Source organism: Hirundo rustica, chromosome 1 (assembly GCF_015227805.2).
Source record: "Hirundo rustica isolate bHirRus1 chromosome 1, bHirRus1.pri.v3, whole genome shotgun sequence".
Classification (NCBI taxonomy): domain Eukaryota; kingdom Metazoa; phylum Chordata; class Aves; order Passeriformes; family Hirundinidae; genus Hirundo; species Hirundo rustica.
In genome coordinates this window covers 29,425,271-29,445,004 of record NC_053450.1, presented here as the reverse complement: position 1 = coordinate 29,445,004, position 19,734 = coordinate 29,425,271, and the positions used below count along the sequence as shown (strand labels likewise).

At 37.9% G+C, this 19,734-nt stretch overlaps 1 protein-coding gene across 1 annotated transcript in view; it reads right to left on the bottom strand.

The window, feature by feature from the left end:
- TPD52 (tumor protein D52) overlaps positions 1-19,734 on the bottom strand; it is a 121,784-nt gene that overhangs the window by 51,540 nt on the left and 50,510 nt on the right. The window contains exon 6 of the mRNA XM_040067346.1: positions 10,343-10,524. Coding sequence (XP_039923280.1) covers positions 10,343-10,524 — 182 coding nt within the window. The remainder of the gene's footprint in view (positions 1-10,342; positions 10,525-19,734) is intronic.

The window sequence follows — 19,734 nt, the reverse complement described above, 5'->3', positions numbered from 1 at the left end:
ACAGCCCCATGGACCTTTTCTGGCAAGCTGCTTTGCATGCCGGTGGTCCTGGTATGTAGTGGTGCCTGGGGTTGTGCCTTCCCAGGGGAAGGAGTTGGTGCTTCTCTTGCTGAACTTCAGGAGGTTCCTATCACACCATTTTTCCAGCCTGCTGAGGTTGCTCTGGATGACAGCACAACCACCCTGTGTAACAACTCCTCCAAGTTTTGCAGTCTGTGCAAACTTGCTGATGGTACATTCTTGTCCCATCACTGTGGTCATGAATGAAGATATTAAGCGGGATCATTACTGACCCCTGGGGTATATGGCTAGTTACTGGCCTCCAGCCTGAGTAATCTTCATATTACATAGCAGTCTGAGAGGAATTATCAGTGAAATAATTCTGTACATCTCTAGCTTTACTAATATCAATGATTTTATCAGTTACAGAAGAAGATCAATTACCATTTTTAAAAAAAAGTTGGTTTAATTTAAAAATTCCTAATCTGCCAAATTAAAACAATTTATGTGAACCCAAAAGCTAAAAAACCCAGAAAGACATAAACCAAAAAATAAAAACAACTTTAAAATCATTATTTGTGGGAGGCCTGACTCATGCCTTCTAAGAGCTCAAGGTTGATATATATTACCTGCAGTGTTTCCCTAGCTGTGTTAATTCCCTTCTCAGACTTACTGAAACTATTCCAGAGGGGTGAATAATTACCACTCCATGGTTATATGATAGCATTAATTTTCCCGAGTAAGATCTTTGTTATATGAAGACTTATAATTCACATTTGGTCCCAAACATCATTAATTCAGTTTCTCAACCTAGAAACTAAATAGCTTCTGTCTGCGGGCAAGTCTACACCTCCCAGAGGATTGCCATGCAGAGCACATGAGCCAGTTTAGGCCAAACTTGTCTCCCAAAATGAAATCAAAGGCCACATCAGCACAGCACTGCAGCTCAACTCACTATACTGACAAGAGGGTTTAGCACCAAGTTACACCCAACCTAATAAAAACAGTTACACTGCTACAATATCCTGGACTGTTTTTTCATCTAACCCTTACCTCTGTTACAGGTACAGGTCAAACTGACCAGACTTTAAGCCAGAAACATCTGCAACTTGCTCTGTGCTTTAGTTAAGTACAGTTGCCTGTACTCCTGAAAAGTACCACATCTGTCTAACTGGTAGGAGTCTACCTTATCTACTTCACCTGGAGTCACTGATGAGCAAAACACGTTGGGGAGCGTTTTAAGAGTTTTCAATAAAATCTGTAATCTTCTGCATCTGGACTGGCTGACATTCTGTGAGCCTTGTTTAGCTATTGAGGAAATCAATTACACTTTACTAGAGGTATTTAAGCGACATTGTGTGCTAAGAGCAAGGCTTTCTCAGAGGTGAGGGGGGAAAAAGTCCTAATAGGCTGCACACAGAGATTCACGTCATTTATTCTCATCAATCTCAGAACAAAATACTAGAAACAATTTTAATTCTTCTGCCAAGTCATGACTTTATAATTCTAGTTTCTGCAGTTCTTGACAGCTAGCACCTGGATTAGGGGAAAAGAGAGAGTTTAACTACCCATCTCCTACAAACAACATTCAAGCCTTCCAATGCAGTAGTAAGTTTCCCAAGGCTTTTTTTTTTCCTATCGTGTATGTGTGCACGTCCACATATGAGAAAAAGTATGGCTTAAAGAGTATTTACAGACTTTGACATTGCCAAAAAAGCTCCAGGCCACCTATGGTCTGCTTTGTTCTCCTAAGACATTTTACACAGCATATTCTATCTCTCATTTATCATGATGTCCTGGGAAAAGAGAAGTGGCAAAACTTTTTTTTATCAGTAAATGCTACTAGTTTTGTGAGGGTTTTTTCTTCCAAAGGTCATTGGATCTCATAACTCTGCTACTTTAATGACAGAAGCAAAAGCTAAGGATAAAAATTGATTAGCAGGCTCATGTGCACTGCTGAAGCCATATTCCTAGGTCTGTGTTCTATTTTCTGTACCAAATGCTGCCTCATTAATATGGACTAGTTACACTGTTGAAAATCAACACCTGTCCCATGGTATCATTACATTAACTAAACTCTAAAGTACCTATCTGGAATGAAAACCTAATAGTGCAGTCCAAGAAAAATGTTTAGAGACTTTGGGCTCCAGGAACGTTGGAAGCACTGTCTTGTGTATTACAGAACCGCACAAAGCCAACACCTCCATTTGTGGTTGAAAATAACCACTTAAGAATGATATACAGTGGGTGGCAAAAACAGTCACAATTGTAAAGTAACCAAGTAAATAATAAGCTGTGTCCATAGGGGATAAAAATGCTATAATTTCCAAAATGCATGCTGCTATAAATAAGTTAGAGGTTATTTTCTACAGCACACAGACCAAGTTTGCAATCACACAGCTATTCTTCGTGCCTGTTTTAAAAAAAGCGAGCTGAAATTGTTCGACAGCAGACAGAGTGGCACCACAAGCATTGTTTAGGCTCGGAGCAATGGTGAATTGCACTATATGGAAGCTTTGTAGAAAAGGCAGCTCCTGCCACCTCCTTGAATTTAGTCCTCTTCAATATAAATAATAAGGCTTCCTTTCTAAGTTGCAATATTGGTATGTGGGAAAAGGACAACATCATCAGTCCTGCTTACAATTTCTCCCTGGTATTTGGGCATAGTTGGAGACCAAAGGTTGACCAGAGTGCCAAAACCCAAGTTTGCTGATGACTAGTGAAAACCACCTTGGTCCACAGAGAATTTCAACATGACATTCTCATAATTTTAATCACAGAAAGAGACTGGTTTTCACAATGTGGAGACCGGCTGTCTGGTTATGTTTTCCATAAAAGATACAAACTGGAAGAGATTCAGGAAAGGGTGTGTGTACTCTTCATTTTATACTGCAGCAAATTTGAACAGGTCATAATTATTTAACAATCCAAAAATTGTAACATAGTCTAAGTTCAACTTTCAAAATACAGAGGAATTTTGCCCTCCAATAAGATGTTTACCTGATAGGTAGGAGAACTTGGAAGAAGGAGCAGAAAAGTACAAAGACTGCTTTGATTTCAGATAGCCATTCAGTGTTACAGATATCAGCACCATGGCACTGATAGACCTAAACCATTTAACCTTATAGGCACAAAGGAAATCTCTGTCATATAGACTTATAAATTCTTCTAAGTTGCTTGCTTAGGCCACTACTTTTCTTTTTTTTAACAGGCAAGAAATACTTTTGAAACAAATGAAAAAATGAAACAACTAAAAAAAAAAAAAATCTCAGCTGATGACAAAAGAATAAAGATAACTTTGTGGGAAAGACCAGGTAAGTGGTCACGTTGACTAAATAAGATTATAACACCAGGTATTATAGTAAGTTTTGTAATTTCTCCTTTAATTATGCATAAATGAGCAAAAATTATTTTGAAAACGTCACAAAAATATTATACTAGAAGGAACATATTATATATTGCTCCAATACAGCAACCTCTAAAGCATGGTAACTGCTTAAAAACTCACAACAGAACTGCAAATTCTAGCAGTTCGGTAGTAAAGTATTGGTAAAAAGCTGAGCAATAATATGCAAGCTGAAAAAAGACTAACTTGCATAATTGCAGAATAGATACAATACAAAATTGTAATTAGTTAGAAATGTAACTACATTATATTTATATTAGAAATCTATATTAACAATCAGAATTGAAAAAAAGAATGGGAAGGAAGGAAGGCAGGAAGGCAGGAAGGAAGGAAGGAAGGAAGGAAGGAAGGAAGGAAGGAAGGAAGAAAGGAAGGAAGGAAGGTACTGCATTTCCTGCAAGAGACAGGACAAAATGTTCACAGTAGCTGTGAGGGAGCAGAGCCTGGAATCATGAGCATGCCTAGGTTGTTATTCTACACTGTCTCTCATCACTGCCAGGGGTGGAGATACGGGATTCTGGATTCCAGGAAGAAGGAGATAGCTTGGTCAAGAAAAATCATTGCAGGAGGGGGAAATCCTGTCACTGGGATCCTCAGTGTGCATCTCCGCATGTAAGTCACCCTCTTTCGTACACTTTTGTTATTAATATTGCTGCTGTTACTGTTGGTTTTCTCAACTCATTGCTGTTTCCAGTAAATTGTTTTTATCTCAACCCTTATTTTTCAACTTTATCTCAACTCTATCCCCAGGCAGGAAGTGGAAAGGGAGGAAAGAGGGGGGAGCAAGCAAGAGGCATCTGGTGGGAGAGAGTCTTGGGACAAAGGGGCACTAAATTGGTGAGTGCTGTTCCTAAACCACGATAGAGTGCTTACACATTTTCTCAATCCTCTTGTAAGAGCTTTTTGACAGTGTGAATACTACTAGACAAACCTGCAAGAAAAAGACTGATCTGTCAGGAATGAAAACTATAACAAAAGGGAAGCAGGGAAAGGAAGCAACCACTGATTTAATGCCAGTGAGCTAACAGCAGTAATTTGAACACCTAAATAGAATGAGAAAATTCAGAACTGCATTCATTCCTCTCACATACCAAAACTGGGAGTTAAAAAAACACTTCTCAGTGGATCTGCTTTTCTAAGCAAGACATCATCACAGAAATCAGAAGCGGTTTTCCACACCAATCCAGTTTCCTGGGCATTTTATCAGTAACTTCAACACACATAAATAATTTTTAAGAAATCACTAAGTTTCTACAGGTTGCTAGTCTCTTTCATATGACCTGTTCTTTCTGCATCTGTGTAAGTTTGAAAATGGTACTTGCAAAAGCATCATTTTTTGTATCACTTGTACTGCTGGATAGCAATTTCCTTCTTTCCTGTTGAGAATTACATATTACAGATAAGTGCTATTTTGCTGGCAACTGACAGCAAAAAGGAAGTAGACCACTGTAAAAACATTTACAACTAAACCAAGCATTACCATACTGCAGCAAGATATGTTTTCTTTATATACCACATTAATTGCCTTTTTTTTTTTCACCAGTAATAGTTGTATCAACATTCAAAGCTTGAAAGCCAAAGGATGTGCAGGCTGGCAGACCAGCACCACTCCATCAGCAACAGTAGAAAACAGGGAAGAAATATATACTCTAAGGAGTGAACTTGGTTAAACATGAATTTGATGTCTGTGATTCTCTTGGCAAAGGAAGAACAAAGGCCTTGGGAATGGGAGCTGAATGCTGAGTCTCTCAATCAATACAGCCTTCCACCAGTTGTTTGATCATTACGTATATTAAAGGAAAGAGTTAGAAAGTTATGTTTCCAACATTTCTCTCTAACCCTTTTCACAGTAATATTGCACCATTACATACACAGCAGTCAGGGACAGGAGGGTTCAGAAAGCAAAGACTGAACCAGACACTGACACGTCCACTTGTACAAGGGTCTCTGCTGCACCAAGGACAAGGTGCCCTGTGTGAGGCAGCTCATTCTGTTTGAGACACACTCATTCAAAAAGCATATTCACATGGCATCAAAACAGAGTAGGTAACTCCAAATTTACTCTCCAGGTTAATACATGGTAGCTCTGTTTAATACACAAACTGGAACTAAACCAGGGTCTTATTAAAATCCTTTCCCATGAAGAGAGCATTTCTCTTCATGCACCTCTTTTTCTTAGAATTTTTTTTTTTTTTAATCTCACAAGATCTTTTAAACAGTTTCCCCTATTACTTTCAACATAAATTTAAGACTGTCTTAATAAAATTAATGTGCTAGAAAATAACCAGCTTTATTCACATCACCTAATCTAAGAAACCAGATTACTTTAAACTGGATTCCATTCTGACCTTATCTATAAAATATTTTAAAAACAGAACAAAAAGAGAAGAATTTAAAATGTTTCCCAAATAAAATTCACCCTGGCAGTCATTCAAACAGAGTAAATGTTTTGATACAATTTGCAGAAACAGCATTAGGTAATATTTTATGGTGCTCATTAAGCTGTCACGTTCTAAATCACAACCGGCATCAAATGATTTCTTCCCTTCTCTACTATTTAAGTTTGGCAAATATGCACTGTATAAAAGGTGTCAAGTAAAATTGCCACAGGATATACTGGAAATCCCTGCACCAGCTGCATACTCAAGCATAAAGGAAGTGTCTTTCTGATCCTACAGCCTGATAACACTGGAGTTGCTGGAGGGTTACAGCAGTCTTTGAAAATAAAGCTTCATTACACTGGCATGGAGAGGTGCAGTTTAATCCTCTTTGGAAGCTCGTCCTGCAATCCTACATTTAAAAAATTGCTGAAAGCCATTGTGCGTTTGATGGGAATTGGTCATTAACAGTACAGGTGCAGACCATGCAAGAGGCAGTGTCAGCACAATCCCTTCCCATACTTTCTGCTTCTCAGGAACTCCATCTGATAATGACATAAATAGGTTTTAACAGCACCTTTTTGCCATGGATTGAGTTGTTGCTTATTTGGAGATCTAAGACAGACACTTTCTTCTTTAGGACTTCAATTCCTCTGCATGTTAAAAGAGAGAAAAAATATGCTTCCTTCCCACTGCTGAAAAGGAACCTTACTTTACTACAAACCTATTCTCATTTGTATAAACTTTGGATATTTAACAGAATTGCCGTGCAGTTGGCATAAAAGGTGAATTTAATAAAGCATTTAAGTCAGAGCGTATCAAGAAACGTGTTTACTGAGTGTAGTATATATTTAATAAGTACAGCATATATTATGTGAGATCTTGAAATCGTAAGGGTAATAAATACTCCTGACACAGTAAATAAACCCCAAATAATAAAATTATACTGATACTTATAATCAAATACATCCTTGCCTGACCCCAGTGAGATTTTACCAACAATATATTTGATCTCTGACTAAGCCAATGCATACTTCCAATCTCATCAATGCTGATAACAAAATGTATTTTCTGCAATTCTATGAAGCAGGTATCCAAGAAAAAGGAAAACAATCAATGAAAACCAAACAAAAATAGTTAGCAGATTCTTCAAATGTTTATTCAATTTAAATTTTGCATTACTGTTCTAAGGTTTCTTTTCCCTAAAGTTTGCGATGTTTTCTTTGGGGTTTTGGTTTCAGTGTTTCAGGCTGTTTTTTTTTTAAAGCTGAAACAAGGGGGAAGATGTATTTATTTAACTACTTCTCATTTTCCAAGTGAGGGACACCGTTTTTTTCAGTTGCTTCTTTACCCAAGAGAGTCTTTAGGGTGAAATCCTTTCTTATGGCCACATGGTGGTAGCACTACAGGGTCTTTTATTTCTTGGACATTCCAAGAAATCACAACTGTTAGGACTGAGCAGTTCAAGAGAAGAGTTTCACACTCAAGAACCTTTTGTTTCTTTTCAAGTAAACTGTAGCATTTTCAAAGAGCACAAAACATCATGTAAGAAAAAGAAAACTGTATTATGATATCATGAAAATAGTTGAGTTCTAGTGAGAAAAAAGCCAAGTGATGAAGGAAATATCAAAAGCACATGTCCGCAAGAGATACCTCTTTACATAAATGGAAAAAGATCCCTTGCTACTGCAATTCTTTTGTAAATTCAGGTAAATTTTAGAAATTCCATTTCCAGAAACACAATGAATTAGAAAAACTTGACAAGAATTATTTACATTATTTGCTTTCTTATTTAATTATTTTCATTTAAAGGATTAGGTCTTCTAAATAGCATTTAAACACTAAAGTAGTCTGAGAAAAATTTAGGCTTCTGGTCTGAACTGAGGATAAAAGGGATTTGAATCAGTCACCTACATCTCAAATGAATGCTTTAAGTCACTTAAATATAGTGTAGCAACACTACTATATCCACTGCCACTACATCCTCAATGTTGTAAATGCTGTCTCTATTATTTTGGGAACTAATGCCTTTAGTACCAAATTTAATTTCATTAAAAATACCCAGGCTATTAAATTCCATCTCTCCACTCCCACTCAAAAGCAGTAAGATGGAAATATAAACAAGTTTTATAGAAATCTGCTTGTTTTTATCATTATAAAAGGCAGCCAAAAATGTAACTGGCCAAGATCTTCTCAGCCCCAGGCTTATGTTTCCCAGCATTCAGTAGACAACTGACTCTAAAGCATCTGCTCCAACAAGAGTTTTCCTGGGCCTCATCTTCCCCTCTACCTCTGCAACATGCACAAGGAAAGGTGTAAGTTATTGAGGGTAAGATGAGAGCAAGGAAGGAGTGGACAGATGCTTGTTTGCCTATGAGCTTTTTAAGGAAGACATTTTCATTCCTTTTCCCCACTTTGTCTTGCCACCTCAGTATTGCAGAGCACCATGACGAAATAATGACACCACACAAGGAAACAGCGAGTGGTGGGTTCAGCATCCACAAGCTGAGTGAATCACAGTTAGGGATTTGAAGATAAACACAAAGTTCCCCCTCCCCAAACCTGGGAAGAACCACACAAGCAAACAAGGGTCAAGGCAAAGAGGCTGCAGTGGAAGCAAGAAAGGGACATAACAGCATGGAGCCTTGCAAGAAGGCAGTTCAGAGCCTTGGACTAAAACTGGAGAGGAGACCAACACAGACTCTTGATGGGTGTCTGCTGTGGGCAGTACGATCAGGAAGAGGAACTGGATGAAGCTTCATTCAAACAACCAGAAGCCACCTCACGATTGCAGGCCTTGATTGTCACAGGGCACTTCAAATGTCCTGATGTGTGCTCAAGCAGGAACAAGCATGGAGGTGAGCAAGCAGAGAGAGAGCCCTGGTGACATCTTCTTACCAGATGTGCCTGACAACCCAAGCAGGACAGGTTTTCTGCTGGACATGTTACACACAGGCAGATAAGAACTGCTTGGGAATGTGATAGCTGATATCTGTCTCAGCTGCAGAGACCACCAATGAGAGCTTCCATGCTGAAGGAAAGTGAGAAAGGAAAGTGGCAGAAGACAGATCTAGACTTCAGGACAGCAGACTTCAGGTTATTCAGGGTAGAGGAGCTGTCCTGACATGAAAAGGTGCCCAGAAGACATCAAAGACATCAAAGATCTATAAAGACAAACTCCTCAATGCTTCACAAGGGTATTTCCCAACATGCAGAATGAGCAGGCCAGGCAGAAGGCTGGTGCAGCTGAACAGAGAGCTAAGGTCTGAACTTGACCACAAAACCAAATGAATGGTCAGAGATTGAGACTAATATAGAAACACTGCTCAGGTGTGCAAGAATGGGATTGGGAAAGGCAAAGCTAATCTCGACTTGGAATTAGTAAGAAATGCAAACAGCAACAAGGGCTTTATCACTACAGTAGCAGCAACAGACTGAGAAAAACTTTGCCTTCTACCAAATGGGATGGGCATAAAGGACTCAGTTCAATCTGGGACATCAAATGCATTTGCTCTGAAAATCACAGACCTGTCAAAAAAAGAAGCTGAGTATAAAAGTGCTCTGATAAAATACTCTAACAGACTTGCACACAAATGTGTGATTATTTCTGTTAAATCTCTTTTTGTTAAATCAACTATTTAAGAACTGATTATCACAGGAATCATATTTAATGTTTCATAACCAGTGATGTTGCAGATTAACAAAGATGCTCCTCCTCTCTTAGGAGAAACAGAGGGAAAAGAGATGGACTAAAATATTCTGATGCTATGAATTCAAAAAGACAGTGATTTGCCTCTGTATTAAAAAATAATTGTTAAAGCAACCTGCAGACAAATGAAATAGAGATCTTTGAATAATACATAATTATAAGGTGCCAAAGACAGTTTAGAAGTCCTACAAATGCTATTTCCACTAGAATTCGTTGCTTTCTTATCTTTTAGCTCTCTAAATACTGTATTCCCCAGCACAAGTGCTCTAGTTCCACCACTCTGTTTTACTTCAGAACAGAGTAAAACTTGACACCAAAACCTATATAAAATCACCTGCTACAATATGGAATATTTGACCACATTAGCACTGATCATCTGCTATGAAAAGTATTATCACAAATAACAAGTGAACTCTCCAGTACATCACCTCATGTATCTATGCTTAGCAGAGATAGCTACTGCCTAAGAAGCCTACTTACATGGGATTGAAGTTCCATATCCACAAAACTCTCAAGTATTTTAAGAAATACAACAGTGCTTGACAACTATTTAGCTTTTTTTCAATGACTAAATACCCAGTAACTTCCTTTGCTCGCCATAAGCTGGAATAATATAGATAGCAATATGCAAATGTGTAAAGGAATCTGAATTCCAGACAATGATGAGCTATGCAGATCTGTTTACGACCATATTTTCATTCTGCACAATACATTACCCTCCACAGTTTAAACCCCAGGATTCACACAAACTATCCAAAGTCAGTCCAGAAGATGTTCAAGTCCCTTTGGATAAGCATTTCAGGATGTCATTCACAGGTGTCAATCACCTACCGTAAGTTTATTACTTACTTTCCATCAACTTCTGGTCTTTTGCACACGCAGTGAAACTTGCCACCAAAATCTATGTAAAGATCATCTTCTACAACATGGAATATTTGACCAATGGCAATTTTATCTTTGGCAGGCCCCATCTGAATTAAAGGAGAGCGTCTCAACATCGATGCAAAGGATTCTGATTCCTCTGAAGGATCCTACAGATGAATAATAAAAAAGAAAAAAAAAAATTTCACAAAACATGCTGTCTGAAGAAGGATTTAAATTAAACTTTCAATATACAAAAAGGCTTCATTCACTGAATAGCAAGTAAAGATTTCACATGTTCATCACATTTTTAGCACGACTTCTAAGGAAGCATCTGGTACCTTTCTCTGACTCCAAACATTTCACACATTAAAGGTAAACCTTTCATTAATTCAGTCACAGAAAAGCATAACAGTGTGCAGCTCCTGAAAACATCTGCCAGTTCTACTATTGGTTAGGTAAGTTAATTCAAAAATGCATTCCAAATATAGGAGATATTCCCAAAAAGAACACCGCTCATCTCTTTGTTATCTCCTCAGTGAAAACCAAACCTGAATTAGTACCTTGTAGCTATTCATGCAAGTATTTAATAATGAATAATACTTAAGTCTTTATTTTAAAGAACAAAAACATTTTGCAAAGGCAGCAAAACTAGAAAGCATGCACAGATCTAACATTAAAAAAAATTTGAACAATCACTTCTCTCATTTTTCACTCTACAAAATCAAAGTAACTAAAACAAAATGCCAGTTTATTCTCATAGAGCTTTGGGAAAATGCAAGAACACAAACCTTCCTGTTATGCTTCATGGAGTGAAAGATCTCTGTTCTGTAACCTGAGAAAACTTACCATCACAGGCTTACCATCATATGCTGAGAGAAAATATCCAGTTATATTAAAGGGAGACTCAATGATATCCTGAGTATGACCACTTTTTAAGATTGTCACCTTTGAAATGCCCTTAGTAAGAAAAGCCTCCTTGCTAGGAACAAATGAAAAGGGGAGTAACACATACCCAAAAGTGAATCTAAGGAAATAATTTGATAGATGGCTAATAGATTAAAAAAATTAGAACCTATTAATTTTCCCCTCATTTAGTATAATTAATTGATAATAATACTTTGTGCAAGATTTCAAACTGTTTTGGAACCAGCAGAAGAACAAAACTGAATAATCAAGCAATTAAAGGTTCAGAGCTCTGCCGGCTTCAACAACACACTTTCCCATTGACTGCTTCAAATGGATACTGAAAATCCATCTACATTTTATATGAACAGAGAATAACGCCACCATTTTCCACTTGGTACTTTTGGAAACTTTTATTCTTAGAGAAGTCAAAACAAGAGACAGTTTTGAATTTCAGCTCTGCTGGAAGACATAAACAGTACAGATTGTTCTGATGCGACAAAGCCTCGGGAATTACAAGCTAGAGATCTGACACCTGGTGCATTTGCTGCTTCAGAAACAGGAACTGTTAAATGCAGAATCCCAAGAACAAAGGCTGAAAAATGTGCAACATGTGTGTACGTGCACACAAACCACAAAAAGAAAGCATGTGGCCATGGTAAACCACAAGCAGAGCAGTAGGATCTTACATGGGAAAGCTACTATCATATAGGGTTCCAAACACAGCATTGTTTGAATTTCACTATGCATTCTAAATTCAAATACATGAAAATTAATTACACAGGATGCATTTGTAAGTGCACCAAGAAAAGAGACAAAATGCTGGAAACGCTAAGAGAACATACTTAAATGTGATTTATTATATTAATTAAGGGGACAGCAGAAATTTTTAAATCAGTGTATAAATCATAAGATAGAAGTAAATGTTTCAAAATTAACATCGCCCTAAAAATTACTCTCTCTGGGCAGGAGATTACACATCAATGTTCATACTGAAATACCAAAACCTGTTTCAAGGGAAACTAGGGCACAAAAAAGGGCAAAATTCAGAGGTCTTCCACTGAAGGGCAAAGATAAAAAGTGGTAGCAACACAAACTCAGGATGACAATGACAAGGAGTACTATCATATCATCCCAGATTATTTTCAATTATTTTTCACTGCAAGGCAAACTAAGAAAATTTGTCCACAGGAGAGGGGAAAAAAAAAAAAAAAACAAACAAAAAAAAACCAACAAGCAAACAAAACAACACCAAAAAATCCCACAATCCACAAATAAAAACCAAAACCACTCACAATAGTAGGATGTTGTAATTTGCAGGGTAACAAACAAACTCCCCAGCTAAATTCAGATCTTGGCTAAGGAGCAGCTTTGCTCTGACACTTCAACAGGAGATGAGGAGGTCCACCTATGGTTTGAACTTATTTAATCAATGCTTGTGGAATCAGACACCACAGGAAACGATCCATTCCACCAAATGAACTGCCTTTTCTTACACATAGATCATTTGAACAAAGCCTGAGCTAGCAGAGAGGATCAGGAGAACTTCTAAGTTTGGTCTGAAGGAGATTTTCCCACATTATCTACAGAGATGTCATTAGCAATTAATACAATCCACAGTAAATCAGCAATTACACTCACTAAATGGCATTCACCTCATTCATGCTGTCTTCATACAACAGCACACTCAATAGGGCTCACTACACTAAAAAAAATCTCACAGCACTTCATGAAGATGAGTACACTAATATTTTATGGATTTCCTCTTTTCATCACCTAAAAATGTTCTATTCTAGTTAATAACATCTTTTCTTTTTTTCCCTGGCAAGAAAAAATACAAATGAAAAATTCTCCCATGTGCAAACTTGCCTGAGAAATAGTTTCTGTACCCAACAGACAAATCCTATCTTTACACAGTAACAGATATGCTCATTGCTTACTAGAAACAAATTTAAGTAAAATACAGATGATAATGTACAAAGAATTTTTTTGCCATTCTTCACTGTGGACAGTTTTCCGAGAAGCCACCAGGAACCTGTTAGAATTCTATCACGGGCCTACAAGTCTGCAGCGTTCTCTATTCTCCATCCTGGAGAGGAACTTTTCAACAGTACAAATAACTGATTTATATATACAATAATCCTCCAGAAATGCCATTAGTTACTGCCATCAAGGACTCTTTTGTGGACATCCTAGAAACAGAGTGAGATAAAATGCAGTATTTTCTCCAAATTTCTGCATAACCTACAGCAGATCTCATTAAAGGGTAATTTATCTCAAGCATTTAAAGAGATTTAATGACGTTTTGAGTGCTTTCCTCTACAACTTCTAAATCTCCTTAACTGGATTCTCCACAGTAGCATTACAGAAAAACAGTAAGACTGCACAGTAGTGGGGCACCACACATTATTAAGCACTCTACTTTTCCGATTCTCAAGGAATGTTCACCATGCAGCTCTGATATATGATGCATTGATAACATGTCAAGTTGCAAAACCTGGAGATTTTTACAAAATTCGGAAGGACAAATGGTACATTCTTTTCAAGTATCTGAATTATAAAGGCTTTTTGTTACCCTCTTCCTTCTTAAATGCCAAATCTGTCTAATTTTACTTCTAATTTCTGGATTTTAAAGTTTTTTCATCAATATTTGGATACCAATCACTTTCAGCGTGCATAGTTCAACGAAAAAACAGCACCTCTTTCTGCAACAGAACTCTCCAAGATGATACATATTAACCACAGAGCAGGAAAAGTCATAGATTTAAACCCCAGCAGGATCCAAATAAAAGAAGTAACTCCGATGGAGGAATGCAACACACTATTTGTGGAGCAAAGCCTATTACTGTACAAGGAGGGTGGCCCTATCCCACCCACTGAGCAAAATACCTGAAAACCCAGGCTACGTGCTTTATGTCTGCTTGCAAAGACAAGTAGAATGCACAATGGAATGTGAGAGATATGGATGAGAAGAGACGGGAGATTGGTAACCTGATTGCTACAGTTAAGGGGTGCATGACATTATTAACATCAAGCAGCACACAAAGAACACAAACCTCTGTAACTATCAAACTGGTTTTCCTCAGCACTATCATCCACAGCTAGACAGACCCTTCTGTCCAAAATTATTACACGAAACAAAAAAATGGAAGAACTAACTTGCAGTAATAAGTTGGTGTGAAACCTCAATAGCTAAGGGCCCCAACAGCTTGGATACCCAAACTGGGATTGGAAAAGCAATCTTAGTTGAGCAACCTCAACTAAGTTTATCCCGCTTGGAACAAGGGCTCTGAATAGATAACCTCCAGAGATCACTTTCAATATGTACTATTTTACTTAGGAAAGATGACTGGAGCCTGCTATAAAGAGTATTAAAACAAAACCCAATATATTAAGCTACCCACTGAACAAGTATATATCGATAAGGCTCTTATTTCAACATTTTTTTAGGTTGATTGTTGAAATAAGAGCCTTATCGATATATACTTGTTCAGTGGGTAGCTTAATACAACCTAAAAAATTCTACTATCTATTAGCCCAGCAAACCTTTTTTCCATGCCTTATAACTACTGGAGGTGTGCACTGTTTCTTAGATAGAAACCTAAATCCCTGGATTTGTTTTTAAGTGTTGAAGGCATTACTAGGGTAACAGCTCATAGAGATTCATGTAATTTATTTACAAAACTTCTCTCTTTTACTACTTTTTACTTGGATGCAACAAGCTGTATTTAAGTCAGAACTCCATCATGCAGAAGAATATCACCTTAGAGACAGCAGGACCAATTTAGACACTACACCACAAAATCTGACTTCCAACAGTTAACAGCCTTCCATCCAGCAGCAGTTCAAGAAGCACTGCCAACTTGAGAACTCTCCTGAATTTATCAAAGAATAACCATCAGGCTCTGTGTTCACCAACAGAGCTTCCCCAGCACTGAGGTTAATCCAGGAAACAGCACTGAGCACTCATGAAGAGCACCAAGTGGACTGACATGACCGCAGGGACTGAAATTTCAACATATAAGCACACAAGCAATTACATCTCAAAGCGTTTTCTCTAGGTGCTGCTTTCTTTATATACATGAAACTATTTGTTCTAATGCTGAGGAGTTGTTGTTGAGAAGCTCCATGTATCTTAGTCTCGTCTCAGAATACAATCACTCAAACTTTAGGCATCATGCTTTTAACTCATCTCAGACTGAACAGCACTCAGTCTCCCTCAACCAAGTAAGTCCATGTAACTTCTCTACCCTGAACTTTGAACATGTTGACAACTTTGTGCCTAGCAGTAACCAGTGATTTTGAAAGCTTTCCCAAAGAAAAAACTATGCTTCCTGTATTAGTAGGAAAGAAAAATTTAGGGAAAAAGTATTTTTGAAATATAAGAGCTGACATTAACATTTATTACTTACTCTAAAAATACAGCCAACCTCTAGTACGTGCCTAAGCTACATTTCTTAAAAATCAACTAAGCTCGGAATATTCAGGCTCATTCCACTGTACAGCCATTATCTACCAAGACAGCATTCCCACTAAACCTGCACAGCCCTCCACACCTTGAGCATCCACAGACATTTTGCCTCCTCTTCTAAAGTAATTCTGCACAGGGCAAAACATCCCGCACTGCCCACCCTGAGTCTCTACCACTTGTACTTATGCCCAAGGGAAAAAGTGACACATAACTGTTCTTTTTCTTCCTTCAAATTTTATAAACCCTGTCCCACAGTTTAGATACCTCCTGAGATGCAGAAAACACCATCAGTAACCACCTCAGTATACAGCACTAACTACAACGACAGTATTATACAACCCACTCCTTTGGAGATGATTTGTGCCTACCATTATTTTTTCAACCAACACAAACTACAGTTCTGTGGGCCAGGGTTTCACCTACTTGTTTATTATCAACAGATATAACAATAAAGAGGAACAAAATCTGATAAATACTTGTACTTGCACTATACAGTACATGACTGTATTCTGTAGCACAGGGAAGAACAGGTTGCCCAGAGAAGTTGTGGATGCCCCATCACTGGAAGTGCTTAAGGTCAGGTCGGACGGGGGCTCTGAGAAACCTGGTCTAGTGAAATGTGTCCCTACCCATGGCAGGAGGGTTGAAACTAGATGATCCTTAAGGCTCCTTCCAACTCAGGTCATCCTATGATTATATGAAATAGGAGGTCTAAAATGAAATATAACTCAGGAGCATCTTTTGGACCTGAATATGAACAGTAATGCAAAGACAGGAACCATCTCTTCTCCATCTCTATTCTAGTACTTGACAACCATTGGAAAAAGTACTAAATTACTTGTTATCCTTTTATTTGCCAATGACATTCATCTTGTGCAGTGTTAAGGAAGACAATCTGCAAATTGCTTATTCATATATGCCACTCGTACATGGACAATACACACAATAGACACCAGCATGATGCCAGTGATTCAAAAATGCATAAGGCTATTTTAGAAATTTTTTTAAGCCCAGTGTTTAATTCTGCAATTTACAAGGGCAAATTTTAAAATACTATTATTTAAAAACTCCAAATGTTTATGGATAAAACAGACAGGTGAAACTATGAACAAAGCAGAAAATAGGCAGATCAGATTAGGCAGAGCTGTATAAGAATAAACAAGGACACAGAATTTGCCTAGCATACACATAAATATGAAAGCCACAAAACTCACCTACTAATGCTCATAAATAACAGCACATCATCCCATATATGGCACAGGCACAAGTATAAGCAAAGACAGCTTGAACACAGAGTCTATTCTTTAAAGCCCACTGTCTGTTTTGCATTTATCCTCTCAATAATACAGCTCTTTTTCCTCCCCAATGAGTGGCCGGAGGTTTTGTTCCATTAAAAAAATGTATCAAAAAAATTAAGTTTATGCTGTTTCCCCACTGATTCAACTTACAACCCAAAGTGGGCAGCTACAAAGACAAGGGAGACCTTTTCAGTTTCCTTTAAACAAGAGACTTTTCCACTTTACTCTGTAAAAAAGACTAAAGTGAAGAACTGATTTAAACTTCTTGTTAACAAAAGGTTTTGAAGACTAAATACTGAACAAAGCTTAACAAAGCTTAAAGCGAGATTGGTGTTATTTAATAAAACTACTGAAGGGAAATAGTCGAAACAGAAAGCATAAAATGAGGATTTGTGAGATTTGAATAGTAATTTAGGGAAAAATCTACGATTAATGACTGCAAAGTCATGAGCAAGAGCAGTCAAGGTGAAAACTGGAAGCTTCCCTGCTAGACATTTACAAGATATACAGATATGTATAGATATATATACAAGACCTTTATAAAAAGCTTCATATGAATCACTTCCTATGCAACAGTTGTTACAAGACCAAATTTCCATGAAGACAGCACTTCCACACCAGCTAGCATGTTCTGAATTCTATAAGAGAGATATTTTAGTTATAACTACTCTAGTCTAATATTAATTATTTAATATCTACAGGCCAATAGCAGAAATTACAGCGTAACTAAGGGTTCCAGCAGACACCATATTCCTTCATTTCTTCCCAGTTTGAGTAATGATTTGAATTGCACCATCAACGGTAGCAAACTCCTAATTCTACAGTTTTGGAATAAACATAGATAGTATCTGTACCAAACTTTTTACAGGTAAGTTTTGAAAAAAGTAGGAGAGGGGAGGAGAAAACAGAACCACTTTTTAATACAATGTGGTACTACAAAAGTGATATTCAAGAAGAACACAGCACCAGAAGATTTTCCTCCAAAACTGTAGCTTTTGGAGGGAAAAAATCTTTCAGATTTTATGATGGGAAAAAGCAAGGGGAACAGCTCTGTTTTGCCTACAAGAGGATGAGGTAAATTGACTGCTATTTATTCATTCTTTATAAAATTTTTATTAACGTTCAAAAACTTTGCATACTTCAGGTTTTAATTGTCCAGAGTTATTTCTTATCACAACTTTAAAACTGTAAGCACCTCTAAAGAATGACCAGAAAGCAAAGCAAACTTCTGGTCTTTCCATCAAAAGAGGAACATCCATACAATCTCCTCAGCACAGTAATGAAATATGGTTTTATTTTAAAAAGCAAACCAAATAAAAATCATCAGCCAAAAAGGTTGGAAGCAAGAAGATGAAATGAGGCATTTAAACCATTCCTTGATGAGAAGCAGTAACTAAGTGTTTTGGTAAAGTATCGCTCCAACTTCACTGCAGATATTAAGATTTTTGGTGGATTTTAGATTTTATTGTGTAAGCCTAATAGTATTTTGTAAAAACCCCCTCATGAAAGCCCGGAGTCCTTGTTTTTGTTCATACTTCAGGATTAGGCTTCAAGGAGCGCAGAACTCCACTCTCACTGCTAACCTGAAGGTAAAATCTCGTAGTGCTTGCCGCATACGTGTGCTGGAAGTCTCAAAGTCCCAGCATACCTGTGAATGTACTGAACTGAACACTCTGGAGAAAAGCACCTTTTCCCCTGTACAACATCTCAGACAGCATGATCTACTCCACGAGCTTTCTTTGCAGCTTGGACAAAACAATCTGACAGTATTTTAAATCTTAGTTGCAAACCGGTGAACTTAGAGCTGCTCTTGCCGCTCCATTTCAAATCAGCTAAGCTATAAGCACTGGAATATGAAGAACATCCTACTTAGTTATCAATTTAGACTAAATAAACTACAATAACACTAATAAAAAGCCTCTAGGAAATCCCATTTAGATAGTTACATTCAATAGATAGCCAACTGCCCTCATAAGGCTGAAAACACCAAAAATAACACTGGAATAGGAATTGGATGTTGCTTTCTTACACACATATTATGATTGACGCTGTCTTCATAGAATGGTTTGGGCTGGAAGGGACCTTAAAGGTCACCTAGTCCTAATGCCCCCTGCCATGGGCAGGGACATCTGCCACTGGACCCGGGTGCTCAGAGCCCCATCCAACTTGGCCTTGGACACTTCCAGGGATGGAGCATCCACAGCTTCCCATTCCAGTGCCTCACCACCCCCACCACTGTTCCTTTTGTCCAACCTAGATCCACTCTCTTCCAGTTTAAAACCATTGCCCCCATGACTACAGGCCCTACTAATAAAGACTGAGAGAGACTTATTATGTTGAAAGTACACACAAAGGTCTTCCCAGAGCCTTCCCTTCTCCAGGCTGAACAACCCCAACTCTCTCCGCCTGTCTTCTTCACGGGAGCAGTGCTCCAGCCCTGGAATCATTTCTGTGGCTTCCTCTGGATGTGCTCCATCTTTCATATACTGGGGACCCCATAACTGGATGGAGTACTCCAGGTGGGGTCTCACGAGAGCAAAGGGTATTTATCAGTTTTTAAGACCACAAATTTACCTGAAAGACACACTGGCTGCGATAAATGCGAAAGTCTCTGGCTGAAATTCAGTGCCTTGTGTCAGTCAAAGTCAGCCTGGATGGCCCCAGTGATCATCTCCAGCCTAAAAATCAATAGTCTAAGCCTCAGT